General features: G+C 40.7%; 1 protein-coding gene across 4 annotated transcripts in view; it reads right to left on the bottom strand.

The window, feature by feature from the left end:
* Positions 1 to 17564, bottom strand: part of LOC127444899 (UPF0687 protein C20orf27 homolog) — a 32041-nt gene that overhangs the window by 8413 nt on the left and 6064 nt on the right. For 2 of the 4 annotated variants that reach the window (XM_051704526.1, XM_051704527.1), the window contains exons 4-6: positions 10128 to 10278; positions 9227 to 9352; positions 110 to 7924 (exon numbers count right to left, since the gene is read on the bottom strand). In XM_051704526.1, the coding sequence (XP_051560486.1) occupies positions 7827 to 7924; positions 9227 to 9352; positions 10128 to 10278 (375 nt within the window). In that variant the 3' untranslated portion in view covers positions 110 to 7826. Of the gene's footprint in view, positions 1 to 109; positions 7925 to 9226; positions 9353 to 10127; positions 10279 to 17564 lie in introns of those variants that run through there. The other 2 variants (XM_051704528.1, XM_051704530.1) reach the window with 1 other exon arrangement.

Raw genomic sequence — 17564 nt, 5'->3', positions numbered from 1 at the left:
ATTACTTACATTAGGAGGTAAACACATGCCCTGTCCCAATACCCACTCTTGCGGTTTCAGACTTGCCTAATTACCCACTTGTCTTATGTATTTCTGGTGTTTAGCCATAGTCACAGTGTGCAAGTAGACATGAAGACTGCGACTGTGTGACTTTTGACTGCACGTTCGGACACTCCTAGACTTAATGATGTTGGTCCTGGTTGCGACAGCTTTTTTAGTAGTTGCAGTCAAAAGACTTAATTGTTGTTGGTAAGGGTGACTGTTGTAGCCCACTTTCAGTGGCAGTAGTTAATAACATTTTTATTTTAAAAATCATTTGCTAAATCGTATACTGTATGTCACACTGACTGATAAATTACCAAAATCACCAAAGGTATTAGGCGAGAACAAACAAAATAAGGTGATTAGACAAGAAGGATAACAAAGAGGTACATAAATATACACATAAATACATATTTAGTAATTATGATGCTGCTGTTATGTCATCCCAACCAGTTGTGAATGTTATACTGCCCTTTACGTTTAAAAAAAAAAAAAAAATGTTTTACTGTCTGATTATAATATATAACATACTGTATATTGAAAAGCTTTCCTTGACGTAATCATAGTGAAAATACGCTGTTTGCCTGGGTAGGAGCGTGGGTAGGGTGTGGGCTCCTGAATGTGATGATCTCTGGGATGCACTTGTATCCATAAAGACCGCTCCGAAGCGGTTTAGTGTGGGTTACGTGCACTGAGTTTTGGCATGTTTCAGACATGGGACAGTCTTGAACACTTGGTGCCACGTGCACACGCAATTAAGTATCAAGTGTGGGTATTGGGACAGGACAACAGTTGTCATTGTGCCGTACACCCATTCATTCTTTTGTTGCAGTGTTGGTCATTCATTCAAAAATCTAGATGTTGGAGCACAGCCTGACGGAGCTTAATACGGAGCTTCTTCTTTGTTAGATGGATGGGATTTGGGAGGACGATTTAAAGAAGTGGCCTCAGGTTGTATGGACAGCCATGAACCGCATGAACTAGCTCAGGTTGTCATTTTAAACCTTGTTTATAGCTGGTGGTCAGCGCTAAATACAGGCGTAAAAGGGGTGCAAAACCTTCTGTGATCTGATCACAAAACCACATCCGGAGGAAGATAAAAAACACATGACCAGTGACCACATCGCTTTTGAGGTTTAAATGCCATCCTTATGCGTCTCAGGCAGCAGTGACGTGCCATCTCTCACCTGTCAATCAAGTGCTGCGCTAAAGCAAGAGTTTAAACTGTTCATGACACCGGTTACATATAGCCTTAAGTAAGGGATAATGTACAATCAGCCTAACATATTGTCCTAACATTGAGCATATGTGGGATGTAAATATCCTGCTGAGCTTACTGCAAGTCACCTTCTGTTAAAAGCATAGAAAGTGCACAATGTTTATTTATTTGTTTGTTGATTTCTTTCTTTTTAATAGTAACACATATCCAATAAAATCCAAATACATTCCAATAAATATTTACATAATACTATGGTGGGGTTCAAGTAGGACTTCACGTGCAAGCTTAAAAAAAGTTCAGTGCTTTTCAAACACATTAAATACAATAGTCACTAGCGGAGCAAAGCAACAACACTGACTCAATCGGTGACGTGAGTTTGGGGCAGGACGATCTGTTTGTCTGACCAATGACATGTTCAGGAAACCTGTTTGAAAAGAGTGGTTTTGCTAATTCATTTGGTGATGCTTGTGGTACAGAAATGGAAAAATCTATACAGTACACCATGCTCCTGGCTATACAATTTTAAAAAGTGTTTTTGCCCTCTGATGATTTTGACCTCTGATGATTAAATCACTAAATACTGCGGTAAGCACTTTTGAATGTCAGTGGGAAGAGAAGCAGGGTGTCCTTTTTCTTAATTATTTAATTTTACTTCATTAAAGGGGTCATGTCACGAGGAATCAAATTTTCCTTGATATTTTGACATATAAGAGGTCTTTCTACTATAAGAACCTACTGTAAATTTCAGAACTCAAAATTTAATCCCCAATGCAATAAAAGCATGTATTGAAACCAAGCTGCCAAAACACCTCGTTCTCTACTTCCACGACTTCCCTACGTCACTAAGGGTACTCATTAATGACTGCCTCTACAGCAACAACATCAACGCCTACTTTACATCATCACACCCTTGGCCCCGTCCACTGGCCCTGGGGCTCAGATCGTAAACACAGAGAGAGACAGAGCAGGGCAAACAGTGTGGCCTAGTGTGGTCTAAATATTCCTAAACACCAAATGGGACCTATCTGGACTATTCTGAATTATTATTATTTTTTGACTGTTGTCATGTCTCTGGCATCACTTTTAAAAGACGCGGTGTCAAATTACAACTCAGTTTTAAACCATTTGGTTACATTCTGCTGCTGCCACATGTTGTGTGCACAAACTGCTCAACATACTGTTCTTTCACCCATCTATGCTATTTTTAATTGTTGGTGTATTTAAACACACACTAGTTGGATGTCTTTGATAGTTTTGATGCATTTCTGATGATGTGCACCTCAGGACAGGATGAGACTGGAAACGGGATATGTGCATCTTCATTGTGCTTTGAACTATGAATTTGCGTCATGTGAATGTGTCTAAAGCGTATTTCAGCGTGGATTGCTTGTGAACCAGTCATAAAACGATTCAAGCTTTGCAAAGGAATTGCCATTGAAGGATGGGGCAGTTAAAAACACTATTGGATACGATCAAAAACGTAAGTAAACTGTTCCACTCATGAATATTTCAAATGTCATGACTGTTTGATAGTTTATGGTGCTGAAACCTTGTCTACACTGGGCGCGTCCATTGACGCGACACAATGGCTTGAGGCTGTCTACACCGGGCGCGTCGACACAAATTTTCTAAACCGTTTATTTGAGTTGTTGTTGGCAGTAGTAGTGCCAGCGCATAATAGAAAGGGAGATCTGTTTACCGTTTACTGCAATGGACACTTCCTTGTCAGACAGCATCATTGATTATAATAGGTTCTATTGCTTTTGACGTGACACGCCTCTCGTGTCCAGTTGTGCTTGAAATGAACAGTTTAGTATATTCGGAAGCACTGTGTTGGATGTGTGTTATGTGTAAACCCTGAAATGTAGTTTAATATTGTGGGGTTTTTCATTCTCTTCCAATTGTATTTCAAAATGTTTTGAGGATCAGAACAGTGGCCATTTATGTTGATGTTTATTTAGGAGCTGAGGCCAAAACCGAGCATTTAGACAGAGAGCAAAAAACAGGGTGGAAAATTATCATTTATTACTAAATTTTGACTGTTTTGGAGAAAAATAAACTTCACTAACATTATCAGTGATCATTATCTAGACCTCAGGGAAGATAATAAAATTATTAAAAAAATAAAAAAAAAGCACTTCATGACCCCTTTAATTAAAGGTGCTGTAAGCAATTTTCACCATTCTGGAATTTCCACAAGAGTGAGCCGTTGAATTAGACAGGACCCCTCTTATCAAAACCATGCACTCCAAACATGGTGTTGAGACCATCACCGAAAAGTAGAGTAGCAGTCTGTCTTCTCATGGTTTTTAAACACTACAGTAGCAAAATAGCGCCCTCAGCTGACAACTGTTATGAATCTAAATATGGCATTAAACCTGATTGTTTCGCTTCAACAACTACATTCTGAGAAGGTGCAAAATGATTCACAGGCAGAAAGTACATCATAGTCTACTGATTGATTGATCAAAGAATTTGTCCATGGCCAGCGGTCAGATTTTTGTTTGCTGTTTATACAGTCTAGTACTGTCACAGAGACTGGCGAGATATCGCAGGACACTTATGTCAGTGATATCTTTCAGGGAGAATTTTTTTTTTCTGCACACCATTCCATAAAAAAATTGCTTACAGCACCTTTAAGGTTTCCCTATTGTCTGTCATAAATCATACACGGGTTAAAAGTAATCTGTTCCAGACTATCTGGGTAAGTGCAGAGTATACTATCAGTACAGAGTACAGACTACACATACTCAAGCTCCAGAACAGCACATTTTGTTGACAAAGCTGAACGTGTAACATTTCAGTTTTATTTAGCCAGATAAATTGATATTGCTCCATTCCCATAAGAACCTATGGGGCCCTATTTTAAAAGTGCTAGTGCTAAGTGCAGTGCTAGGCTATAAGTCATAAGTGCAAAATTAGTGGGAATGGCCATGAAGTTTTGGTATTTTCATGCAAGCATGCACAAAGTCTAGCTGCAAATGTGTCTGGCGAAATTGTGCATGCAAAGCGCTAATAGGCTGGGTCAAGTGCAGTTTAATTCTGAGGTTCTTTGGTTATTGCAGGGTCTGTGTCTTATTACTGTATACAGTCCATTCCCAGTCAAGCACAAGCGTTATAAACAAAGACAGCACAATCATAAGAAGTTAGTAATGTAATTGGACTGTATGCAGTGAATAAGAAGAATAGAAATATGTCCTTACATTCTTTTGTGCATTAACTGTGTCCTTGTTGAATGTCTGGCATAATTCTATGAAGTGACACGCTCCTTTTATACGCATGGAAAATGTGGTTCAGGATTTGGATGTAGGCTCCGTTAAATTACAGAGAATGTAAGTAAATCATTTTCATCTACTGACACACAAAATAATGGCTAGTATTAACAGTGATTGTTTCAGCACGCACTTCACTTCTACCAGTCGATTTTGATAAAAAAAAATTAAAAAAATTTTGAAACATGAAAAAAAATTTACCAAAAATATTTCTATATTCAAATTACACTTAAAATTAAACGAAAATATAATCAAAATAACGAAGTGGTCAAAAAAATCATACCAAATCCAAACATTTTTTCCTCTTCAACTTCTTCCACCGGCCCCTTTTGCAGTGATATAAAAATCACTCTACAACAACAGGTGGAAAAATACCAATATAAATTAGATCATAAATACAACTGTAAATATACACATAGTAATAATAATATTTTAAAAATAAACAATGACCTCTAGATTTGACACAAATCTAATAAATTTTTGTTTCATAAAACGGCGATTGCAGGGACTTAATTTGAAGTTCCTCTATATTTCAGAGTTTGGACATGAACTTTATTACCACCTGCTGGTGGAATCTCCAAAATGCAAATGTAGGAACTGAATTTGGACTTTACGCTGAAAACAGAAATGGTTTTGAATAGCAAACTGCTCTTTGCACCACTTCATTACCGTACAATACACCAACAGTTTGCACACATATGCCCACAGAACTCCCACCCATGCCCACTTGCGCAAAATTGGATAAAACGTAGTGCACACGCTTTTACAATTCTGTTTAAAAACTATGGTTAGGCTGAATTTGTAATGCCAATAGCAGACCTGTCATCAGTAGACTACAGAGACTCCATCTTTACATTAGAGCAGAAACCCATCAGTTGATCTTGAGATCCTCCAGGACTGCGGGTGAGATGGTGTGTTCACATTTCTGGTGCACATTCATGTGCTATAATTTCTGTTTGTTCACATCATTTACAGTTGAAGCCAGAAGTTTACATACACTTTAGCCAAATACATTTAATCTCAGTTTTTCACAATTCCTGACATTTAATCGTAGAAAGCATTCCCTGTCTTAGGACAGTTAGGATCACTACTTTATTTTAATAATGTGAAATGTCAGAGAGAATAGTAGAGAGATTTATTTCAGCTTTTATTTCTTTTACCACCTACCCATTGGGTCAGAATTTTACATACACATTGTTAGTATTTGGTAGCATTGCCTTTAAATTGTTTAATTTGGGTCAGACGTTTTGGGTAGCCTTCCACAAGCTTCTCACAATAAGTTGCTGGAATTTTGGCCCATTCCTCCTGATATAACTGGTGTAACTGAGTCAGGTTTGTAGTCCTCCTTGCTCGCACACGCTTTTTCAGTTCTGCCCACAAATTTTCTATCAAATTGAGGTCAGGGCTTTGTGATGGCCACTCCAATAACTTGACTTTGTTGTCCTTAAGCCTATTTGCCACAACTTTGAAGGTATGCCTGGGGTCATTGTCCATTTGGAAGACCCATTTGCGACTGAGCTTTAACTTCCTGGCTGATGTCTTGAGATGTTGCTTCAATATATCCACATAATTTTCCTTCCTCATGATGCCATCTATTTTGTGAAGTGCACCAGTCCCTCCTGCAGTAAAGCACCCCCACAACATGATGCTGCCACCACCATGCTTCACAGTTGGGATGGTGTTCTTCGGCTTGCAAGCCTCACCCTTTTTCCTCCAAACATAACGATGGTCATCATGGCCGAAAAGTTCCATATTTATTTAATCAGACCAGAGGAAATTCCTCCAAAAAGTAAGGTCTTTGTCCTCATGTGCACTTGCAAACTGTAGTCTGGCTTTTTTATGGTGGTTTTGGAGCAGTGGCTTCTTCCTTGCTGAGCAGCCTTTCAGGTTATGTCGATATAGGACTTGTTTTACTGTGGTTATAGATACTCGTCTACCTGTTTCCTCCAGCATCTTCACAAGTTCCTTTGCTGTTGTTCTGGGATTGAGCTGCACTTTTCACACAAAACTACATTCATCTCTAGGAGACAGAATGCGTCTCCTTCCTGAGCAGTCTGATGGCTGCGTGGTCCCATGGTGTTTATACTTGCGTACTATTGTTTGTACACATGAACGTGGTACCTTTAGGTGTTTGGAAATTGCTCCCAAGAATGAACCAGACTTGTGGAGTAGAGGTCTTCACGGGTCCAAAAATTCATGCCGGAACCCAAAGAGACCTGGAAATGTACTACCCGTACCCATGCAGAACCGAGAAATCCTGGACCCGGACCAGTCTATTATTTGAAAGCTGGAACCTGGACCCTGCCAGAAGACACAGACCCGATCGACACCGATTTCACAGCTGATTTCTATTACCAAGTTAATTTACAAGTTGTGAAAACAAAACTTTCAGTCTTGCCTAATGTAATATTAGTAGCCTTCTCCCCTGTGCCTGGCCATGACTCATCCTCCTTGCCAAGAAAGTTGGTAAAATATATCCAGGTTTTCTGTGATTCCTCTCTTGCTGATTGAAACAGCATAGCTAATCCACTCATTATTTCAGCTTCAAAAGTCCACTTGCTGTCATGGTAACGGATGACAAACGCAACCTGTTTCGAATCAGCTTGGCAGTTTTTTTGTATCTCGTATAATAAGATAGCTTCGACTGTTTGCCCTTTTGAACTATAATAACGATTGCTCGTTCATTCCCACGGCTGCTAACGTTAGCATTGCTAATTTGCTATCGTGTGCCTTAACTCCACTCTGCCTCTGACGTCACTCAACTCGTTGTGGCTCCGCTCCGTTTTTCACCTTATTTCCCACCCGCACTTTCTCATCCTAATTTTACAATGTTTTAAGTTACAACACACACACACACAGCACCATCATCATCAGCACTGTCTGATCACAGCCGGGTCTTGGTGTCAAGCAAAGAGACAGTGAGTTTGAAGGTAGGCCTTAAAATACATCCACAGGTACACCTCCAATTCAGTAAACCTCCCATCAGAAGCTAACTGTCTAAAGGCTTGACATCATTTTCTGGAATTTTCCAAGCTGCTTAAAGGCACAGTTAACTTAGTGTATGTAAACTTCTGCCCCACTGGAATTGTGATATAGTCAATCAAAAGTGAAATAATCTGTCTGTAAACAATTGTTGGAAAAATTACTCATTTCATGCACAAAGTAGATGTCCTAAACGACTTGCCAAAACTATAGTTTGCTAATATTAAATCTGTGGAGTGGTTAAAAAATGAGTTTTAATGACTTCAACCAAAGTGTATGTAAACTTCTAACTTCGACTGTACATGCTTTAGTCACATCTTCTTTGTGTCACTATTTTTGGAGGCGACCTGTTTTTCTTCTCCAATAAACCGCACTCCATCAAGTAACATTGGTGTCCCATGGTGGCGTTCTGTGAATGACAAGGGTAGTTTGTCCTATATTAATTATTGTCCCATTCAAAGTAACAGTGATTTCCAATGCCATACCTCACTTAATGTCCTTTAATTATTCTGAGCATCAAAATGAGCATGTTTTTTATTTATTTTTATTTTTTTTATAGTATTTTAATAACAAAGTGACAAAATCAAAGAATAGAGGCACATCTTCTGTAATTTAGGCATGCGCCAATACCACTTTTTCTCTTCTGATACCGATTCCGAAACCTAAACTTTTAGATCCCAATCCCGGCAGTGTTGTTCTTTTTTGTTTGTTTATACTTCACTATGTAGAACTGATTTTGAGTACTCTTTTGTAAAGAAACACAAACCTCTAACTACACATATTTTCATTATAATAGAGAGACAAAAAAAAACAAAAAAAAAACTGTTACATAAAATATGTAGCTTATTAAGAAAAATCTAAGTGTACTGAATAATGCAGCAGCAAAGTTAACAGTAGCCAAATTATAGTGAAAACCTATAGTGTAAAATAATTCAGTTCTCTTTGCACTTTTTTCATATTGTATCTGGACACTGAAGTGGATTCAGATCTCTTTTATTGTCCACTTGATATGATATGTGCATTTTTCATTCACACAATTATTTCATTGCAACCTCATCAACTTTTATATGATATTAAATATTACTGTAGTAATAATAATAATAATAATAAATATTAGAGTTTTCAGTTATAATTTCTTAACTTTAAAACACTTGGGCTTTTATTTTGGCTGAACACTCCAGGAAGACCTTTGAGTTTCTGTGTGTAGTTCACAGTAGTTTTAATATGCTTCTCATTCACAGTCTGGTGAAACACAATATGGGCTACTTTACTTGTGTTTTTATTGTTCTTTTATGCCATTTTTAGAGCTTGACAGTTGACAGTAACAACTATGAATAACATGCAGTATAGTCTCAACAGACCGATACCCAATCCGTCTAAAAATGCCAGTATCGGAGCCTGTACCAATCCAGGTATCGGATTCGTGCATCCCTAATTTAGAGTGTTTGTTTCATCACTAATTCTTGTATTGTTTCTTAAGCACACCAGAAAATTTAGAGTTGTGGCTTAGATTCATTATCAGAATCAAATGTGATATGTGAAATTTTTCAGTGTTAAATCTGTTGGACAATTAGCATTATTTTTGCAATTCTGTTTACTGACGCTATAGTGGCACAAAAATTACAATTACCTTTAAAATTAGAATTTTGTTATAAATGACTGGAGATCTGTCACCAGTTTGTGTGTGTGTGTGAGAGAGAGAGTTTCTCACCCATGACTCTGGCCTGTAATCTAATTTTGACACTGCTGTCCCTTCTGCTCCTGTTGACCAGAGTGAGTTCCTCCTGTACCACTCCCTCCTGCTGAGCGCTGTACTCACAAACCACCCTCGCTCCCCCTTAAAAGGGCACGGAAAACCAAATCGGGGGGGGGGGGGGTCAAAAAGGGGTGTAGTGGGGGAAATTAGGGGGGAAAATCATCAGTTACCAAGGTAAAAGATTTACTATTTAAACAAATTATATGCCCAGATACAGGTAACCTACAAAGATTTCCCTTGAGATTCAACTGTGCAAAAAATGACACTACTATAACCACGCTAAGTGAGTTTCAGCTAATGGAAAGATCGATGACAGACTGAAATAGGAGTGTGACTATTGATCATGGCATGACATCTAGCATTTGGCTGGATGTTTTATTAGTGGGTACAAACAATCTTATATGCACATTATCTGCTCTGATAGCTCTCATGCTTTCAAAATATTACCCTTATATTAATATTATATATACCCTTTTAAAAATATTTACAGTATGTTACTGCTTGATTTTTTATCTACACTTATCTTTAAATCTATCAGTGTTTTATATCAAGGTTCTCCTTAGTATGAAACCAAAGACAGGATTGAAGAAGCTTAATGGTTATAGTAAGTATCTGGATTGCTATCACAAAGGTTGCTAGATCAATGCCAAGCGAGATTAATTTTTCTGATATCACTTCCATCACCTTAAGCAAGGCATTTAACCCAGGTTGTTCCAGTGGGAACAACCTGGCTTTCCATAATTAAATTAACACACACTTGGAGGTAGTAAAAGAGAGCCAGTTAAAAACCTACAGTCAAAGAGGACTAAGATCTGTGAAGTAAATTTTGGTCTAAGACCATCACAAAAATGCATACCCTCAGGACGTGGTGTGATGCGTGTTGCACGCAGGCGTGGTCTTGCCGTAGACCGAAGCGCGGGGGAAAGGGAGACATCTTTGCCCAGTGTGGGGACTTGCGGTAAAGAGAAGACAATTTCATATTTGTGATGGCTCCTTAAAAATCCCACCTGTAAACACAGTACAACAGTCAGAATTTTCATCATGCATCTTATAATGGGGCTGCTGATCTAAAATTAATATTATGCCCTTGAGAATACCAAATATTTCTGAAAAACAACAACAACTACTGGAGGAACATCCTTAGCACTCTAATTATATAAAGCAAATTAATGTATAGATGAAATTAACGTGATGTCACACTACAGGCAACCGCGCTGTTTGGCCTTTTGAACTATAATAACGATTGCTCGTTCATTTCCACGGCTGCTAACATTAACATTGCTAATTTGCTATCGTGTGCCTTCACTCCGCTCTGCATCTGACATCACTCAGCTTGTTGTGGCTCCGCTCTTTCATCTTATTTCCCGCCCGCACTTTCTCATCCTAATTTTACAATGTTTTAAGTTACAACAGCCGTTCAAGTTTAACATGTTAATTACTGCAGTCAAAATAAATGCAAACACATAATTTTAGTATTGAAGTATTATATAGTATTAGTTTATCCTTTCACAAACAGTAGCCTGTATCCTGTTAGAATTTGTGCATTCAGTCATGTTGAAACGATCGTATTTATGAGTCGTGCACCACAAAGTCGTAGTTGCGAGTGGGAAACTTTGAGCCCAGACTTTCTGAGTTGGGGCATGTGGATTTTAGAATCATGGCGGAAGCAAACTGTTATTGGTAATAATTCAGTTCCCTTTCATAGGAACTTGAGCTGCGTAATCGCTATGGGACACGTCTGAGTGTCACGTGGTCTGAAGCCCTTATACAATCACGCCAATTTATTGGCTGATGGTGCTTAAGCGACGCCCCTAAGGAGCTACGTCATGGGCTCCATAAAGGCACTCGCTTTCATGCCATAGAGTCAGATTTTCTGTTCTTCAGTGCACGATTGTGTCTAAGCCCGTGTTTGTTTCTAGCAACGCATGTCGAAGCGAGGACTATTAATTCTACCTTTTGAGTGTCGAACATGTAAGGACGTCATTTATACAGTGTAAATTTCAGAGCAATTTTCATTGGGTTCTTCCAAACATTACAAGGGTCAGACGGGGACAGCGGTGCTTTTCGAGTCTCTCTATTTCTCACCACGAGGCATTATTCCCACTTGTTCCAATTTCACAGCCTTTGGAGCTCCATGTGCAGGAGCGTTTGGGATTTCCGATTTGTGTCTGAGAGAATTGGAGTGCGAACGGACATCAGATTCTTTCTTTGTGTTTGTCTCCCTTCCCCTGAGCGAAAGCAGGAGTCTCGTCGGACATGCTCTGAGGCCTAGCTCAGCGGCCATTTTCTGATGAACAAAGCGTGCGAAATAGATACCACAAGCGTCTTGATCTGTCACCATTAAAACGCTGTATGAGAGAATTCGTCATTGGAAGGGAAAAAATTGGCCCCTTTGTCGTTCTGGGAGAATGTACATAAATAAAGCAATGGAGGAGTGGCCTCGGCCTTTCTCTCTCTCCCCTCACCATTCGAAGCGAACTGCTTGCAGCGGAAGGGATCATGCAGGGACCGATGGGCCCAGCCGCAGAACGAGGGGGATGGAATAAGAGAATATTCCCCAAAGGAGTGATGGTGAACCAAGTGCGGAGTGCTTTGTCAGTGCCATTATTCTTTCGGGATTCTATCAGGAGATAAAAGGTATTTTAACTAGTTTTTTCTTTCGCCCGTTTGTGGACCACGTGAGCATTCTGGTGAGACAAGAGACGCGCACTGCTATCTCTGCTCGATTTTTCAGTGGCGGCATGGATGTCGCTCTTTTCAGTCAGCCGTTGGATCTACACACGATGGTTTTGCAGTCCAACTAAGCGCATTGTTTTAAAGAATGCCTTTGAGTTAATATCGGCTCCGTTTGGACTTTCCCTTGCCCTTCGGTCGGTATTGGGATAAATTCGCCATTGTATATGCCTCGAACAGCTGACAACCAAAATATGGTTCAGTTTTCTCCCTTGCTGGGGAGCGAACATAATAAAAAAAAAATAATTTAACGCTTCAGAATAAAAAATAAAAAATAAAAAAAGCAGTAACAGAATTCAATGTTCATCAGGCGCAAGTGTACACAAAACACACAGTGAACATAAGCACCACACGTGGTCCCCTCATAAAGAATACTGGGGCTGTTGTGGTGAACCAGTTTTCTCAAATAAACATTCCCCCCAATGTTCATACACTTTTCCCCGTTTAAAATACTAGTGAAAAGATTTATTCTGTCAGCGTCCCTGCTGTAGATACATTTCAGGGTGCTCATTATTTATGCCTAAATACAATAAAGGCAAAACATTTTCATATTCCCTTCAACCAGCCACAATATTGGAGGAGCGAAGGCTTCCCTCCACTGTGCCGCTGTTTCTGGAGCAGTCATCAAAAGTAAACCAAGCGCACCATCTAGTGGTTACAGGTCATGCTGCAGGCGAGAGTCATGCATTAATTCATCTGTCTGCCCATCTGTCGGCTTGGCAGCAGCTGAAGAGAGTTTTCGAGTTGGGTACTTTGAACAATAAGCATGGTTATGTCATTCAGTTCAGATGGCTTACATCCCATTCTGGATTTGAGTAATCTGAATTTCACTCTAATGAAATGTCAATTCAGAATGTTGATGCAGAAACAAATAATGTCACAAGTGCAGCCAGGGGACTGGTTTGTGACAACAGATTTGAAGGACACTCATAAAAAATGTCCATATTATGATTGCGCCGAAGCACAGGCGTTTTCTCAGATTCGCTTTTGGGGGCAAAGGGCAATTTTGCATCCTTCCGTTTGTACTTGCACTGGCACACATTTTCACAAAATGCTTGGATGCAGCGTTGACACCCTTGAGGCTTCAAGGCATCTGCGTTTTTAATTATCTCAATGATTGGTTGGTGTTAGCCCAGGCAGAGACTTTGGCTGCCCAGCATCGAGATGTCATTCTCAGTCATTTGAGCAATCTAGGACTGCATGTAAACCTAGACAAGAGCGTCCTGACAGACTCTGTTTATAGGTGTGGAGCTGGACTCGCAGGCGTGCCTGTCTCCAATTCACGTTTCTGTCATTACGCCACTGTCTAGCGATGTTCAAAGTGGGACGTGTTCTCCCTGCGAGAACATTTCACAGGCTTTTGGGGCTCATGATTGTGGCATGTTGTATGCGAGACCTTTTCAGTTCTGGATGAACTCCACAAAAGTATTTCAACCACTGATGCATGCATTCCATCTCTTCAAAGTGATGCATGAGTGCTACCAAACTCTGTTACGATGGAAACGGACCCACCTTCTGATGTTGGGCATTCCATTAGGACAGGTGTGTCGCCACATGGTGATAATGACAGACACCTTCTCCATGAGTTGCGGCGCTGTATACGAGGGTCGTCCAGCCTAAGGGTTTTGGATGGGCCAGCGGCAATATTGGCACATAAACTGTCTGGAGATGTTCTCGGTGCTGCTGGCGTTAAAGTTTTTCCTCCCGGAGATTCAGGACAGCCATGTCCTCATCCAGTCGGACAAAAGGACAGTGGTGTCCTACATCAATCGCCAGGGAGGAGTGCGCTCTCATGCCATGCTGAGGATGGCACGTCGCATTCATCTGTGGGCACAGGAAAATGTGCCGTCTCTACGAACCGTACATGTTCCGGGCCTGTTGAATTAGGGGGTGGATCTTCTGTCCAGACAGGGCTTGGTGCCTGGAGAGAGGACATTACATCCTCAGATTTTGGAAAAAAATTTGCCTCTCGCCCCCCGCACCGCTGGGCATCGATGCGTTGGTGCATCAGTGGCCGACAGCGTGTCTTTATGTGTTTCTTCAGATCAGTCTGCTGCACAGGGCAGCATTTGCCACCCCCAGTCGGACTTCAGAATCAGAATGAGCTTTATTGCCAAGTATGCTTGCACATACAAGGAATTTGTCTTGGTGACAGGAGCTTCCAGTACACAACAATACAAAAACAGCAACAAGACTTTTAAAAAAATTATTAAAATTGAAAGAAATAGATAAATATTGAAAAGAAAAAAGTATATATAGAATACACAATAGACTAATATATATATATATATATATATATATATATATATATATATATATATATATATATATATATATACACACACACACATACATACACACATACTTACATATACATACCTATACACACACACACATACACACACATACACACATATACAATCGGTTATGTACAGTGCAATGGAATGTAATGGCAGAAGCGGTAGGATGTGTTGGATATTATAAAAAGACTAAGCTGTGTATTGCACATTAATTATTGCTCAAAGGGGCAGTTTAAACTGTTCATGTGATGGATAGCCTGGGTGAAGAAACTGTTCCTGTGCCTGACGGTTCTGGTGCTCAGAGCTCTGAAGCGTCGGCCAGAAGGCAACAGTTCAAAAAGGTAGTGGGCAGGGTGAGTGGGGTCCAGAGTGATTTGGAAGTGTATAGTTCTTGAAGGGGGGAGGGGCAGGGGGCAACCAATAATCCTCTCAGCAGTCTGAACTGTCCTTTGTAGTCTTCTGATGTCTGATTTCATAGCTGAACCAAACCAGACAGTTATTGAAGTGCAGAGGACGGACTCAATTACCGCTGAGTTGAACTGTATCAGCAGCACCTGTGGCAGGTTGAACTTCCTCAACTGGCGAAGGATGTACAACCTCTGCTGGGCCTTTTTCGCAATGGAGTCAATGTGGGTCTCCCACTTCAGGTCCTGTGAGATGGTAGTGCCCAGGAACCTGAATGACTCCACTGCTGCCACAGTGCTGTTTAGAATGGTGAGGGGGGACAGTGTTGGGGGGTTCCTCCTAAAGTCCACAATCATTTCCACCGTTTTGAGCGTGTTCAGCTCAAGGTTGTTTTGACTGCACAAGACAGCCAGCTGTTTAACCTCCCTTCTGTATGCAGACTCCTGGTCATCTCGGATGAGGCCGATGACAGTGGTGTCGTCTGCAAACTTCAGGAGCTTTTCAGAGGGGTCCTTGGCGATGCAGTCATTGGTGTTAACTTGTGGAAGTTATGGGTATGGCCCCTCAGCGGGGAGCTCTTTTGAATGATGGGTTATTCCCCGCTGTGGTTGATACCATTCTCAATGCTAAAGCTCAACTAGGATGTTATATACGTTCAGCTGGTGTGTTTTTGCTTCTTGGTGTACAGCGTGAGGTGAAAATCGAGTTCACTGCCTTGCCGGTACAGTGCTGGAATTTTTGCGGGAGCGTCTCGGGGCCGGGGTTGCCCCAGCAACACTTAAAGTCTATGTTGCCACTATAGCGGTTGAGCATACATTTATCAATGGAGTCTCTGTCAGTAGACATTCTCATGTCTTTCGTTTTATGTGTGGGGTACGCAGGCTTAGACTTTTTCATCCCGTCCGCGTTCCTTTATAGGATTTATCTGTTGTTTTAGAGGCGCTCTCGAGTGCTCCTTTTAAGCCCTTGGCAACAGTCACTGATAAGTTTTTGACTCTTAAAACGGCCCTGCTAGTAGCATTGGCATCGTTTAGAAGAGTTGGTGATTTGCATGCCCTGTCGATCAATCCCTTATGTATGGATTTTGCACCAGGGTGTTCAAGGGGTTAAGACCTCATTTGGGCTATTTACCCATGGTTATTTCGACATAATTTCCCTCGCAGACTATTATTTTTCAGGCTTTCTATCCACCCCATTTGAGTCGGAGGAGTATGAAAGTTTGCATATGCTTTGCCCAGTTTGGGCACTGCGGGTTTATGTTGACCGTACTAGCCAGTGGCGTAAGTCATAACAGTTGTTTGTGTGCTTTGGTGACCGCAACACATTTCGGTGTCCAAGCAAAGGCTGTCTCATTGGCTTATTGATGCAATTTCAAGTGCTTACGAAGAGTGCGGTTTACATTCGCCTTCGGGTATTCGAGCCCATTCTGTGAGGAGCATGGCATCCTCATGGGCTTTGGCTAGAGGTGCGTCCTTGGAGGACATCTGTATGGCAGCAGGGTGGTCCTCTCCACATACATTTGTTAGATTTTATAATCTGGACATGGGTTGACTCCTGCTTCCCAGGTTTTCTCTGTTGGAACAGGAGTAACCTCATAATTCCTTCTTTTTATTCGGATGATTAAGCTCGCTTGTGCATCACTATATGCTTGTCACACGGGCTTAGACAGTTGGCAGCTACTGTTCGCATGGCGTGAATGTATATCGTTCCCATAGCGATTACACAGCATAAGTTCTTACGAAAGGGAACGTCTAGGTTATGTGGAGCGTAACCCTGGTTCCCTGAGTGGGAACGAGACACTGCGTAGCTGGCCATACTCTCTAGCAGCTGCATAGGCTCGTGCCTTCCTGCAGAAAATCTTTACGGCACCTTTATGGAGGCCGTGATGTAGCTCCCTAGGGTCGTCGCTTAAGTGCCATCAGCTAATAAATTGGCATGATTGTATAAGGGCTTCAGACCACGTGACACTCAGACATGTCTCATAGTGATTACGTAGCGTCTTGTTCCCACTCAGGGAACCAAGGTTACGTTCCACGTAACCAAGAGGTTTTACTTGTGGATTTTGACTGCGCAGTAAAGTTTGTATGGATTTTTTGTACTATTAATAAAGAGTAATGGTAAAGTTTTTCAGAAAATAAGACTCATTTTGCTTTTTTATGTAGTGACAGGCTTGTGCAACAAAACTACCTTTCCCATCCTTACTGTATCTGTGGTTGCACAAGAATGATAAAATAGAAAAATAAATCATCAAATACACATATTTAGTCATTTAGCAGACGCTTTTATCCAAAGCGAATTACAAATGAGACACATAGCAAGCAATTTGTCATACAACACTTAATGTGCAACTTAGCTCTTCATTTTGTCACATTAATGCAAAAAAAAAAGCTTTCCTAGAAAGTGGAAAAGAAAGAAATCTGAAATCGCAAACTGGGTCTCAAATCACTTGAACACACATCAAATCGTATTTACAATCTCCAAACTTGTAAGTATGAACTTCACAGGAGGAATGCACCATTACATGGTGGCTATTGTTCTTTTATGCCATTTTTGGAGCTTGACAGTAACAACCATGAATATCATGCGGTATCGGATTTAGATCGTCTCATCAGACTGATACCCAATCTGTCTAAAAAATGCCAGTATCGGAGCCAATACCAATCCTGGTATGCACCATAACATGGTGATATGAAATCATTGTTAGATCATATCTGACCTCATATCTGTCACTCATATTTCACCTCATATGTCACAGCGATTGTGATCAGACTTTGTGCAATTGTAACGGGAGCCAGCTGGTACGTGATAGCTGTGTGGTATGTGTCAAGAGGCACACTAGCCACTGACGCTAGAGG

This window comes from Myxocyprinus asiaticus, chromosome 8, assembly GCF_019703515.2.
Source record: "Myxocyprinus asiaticus isolate MX2 ecotype Aquarium Trade chromosome 8, UBuf_Myxa_2, whole genome shotgun sequence".
NCBI lineage: Eukaryota > Metazoa > Chordata > Actinopteri > Cypriniformes > Catostomidae > Myxocyprinus > Myxocyprinus asiaticus.
Note: the sequence above shows the minus strand (reverse complement) of the source record. Positions and strands in the feature narration are given on the sequence as shown.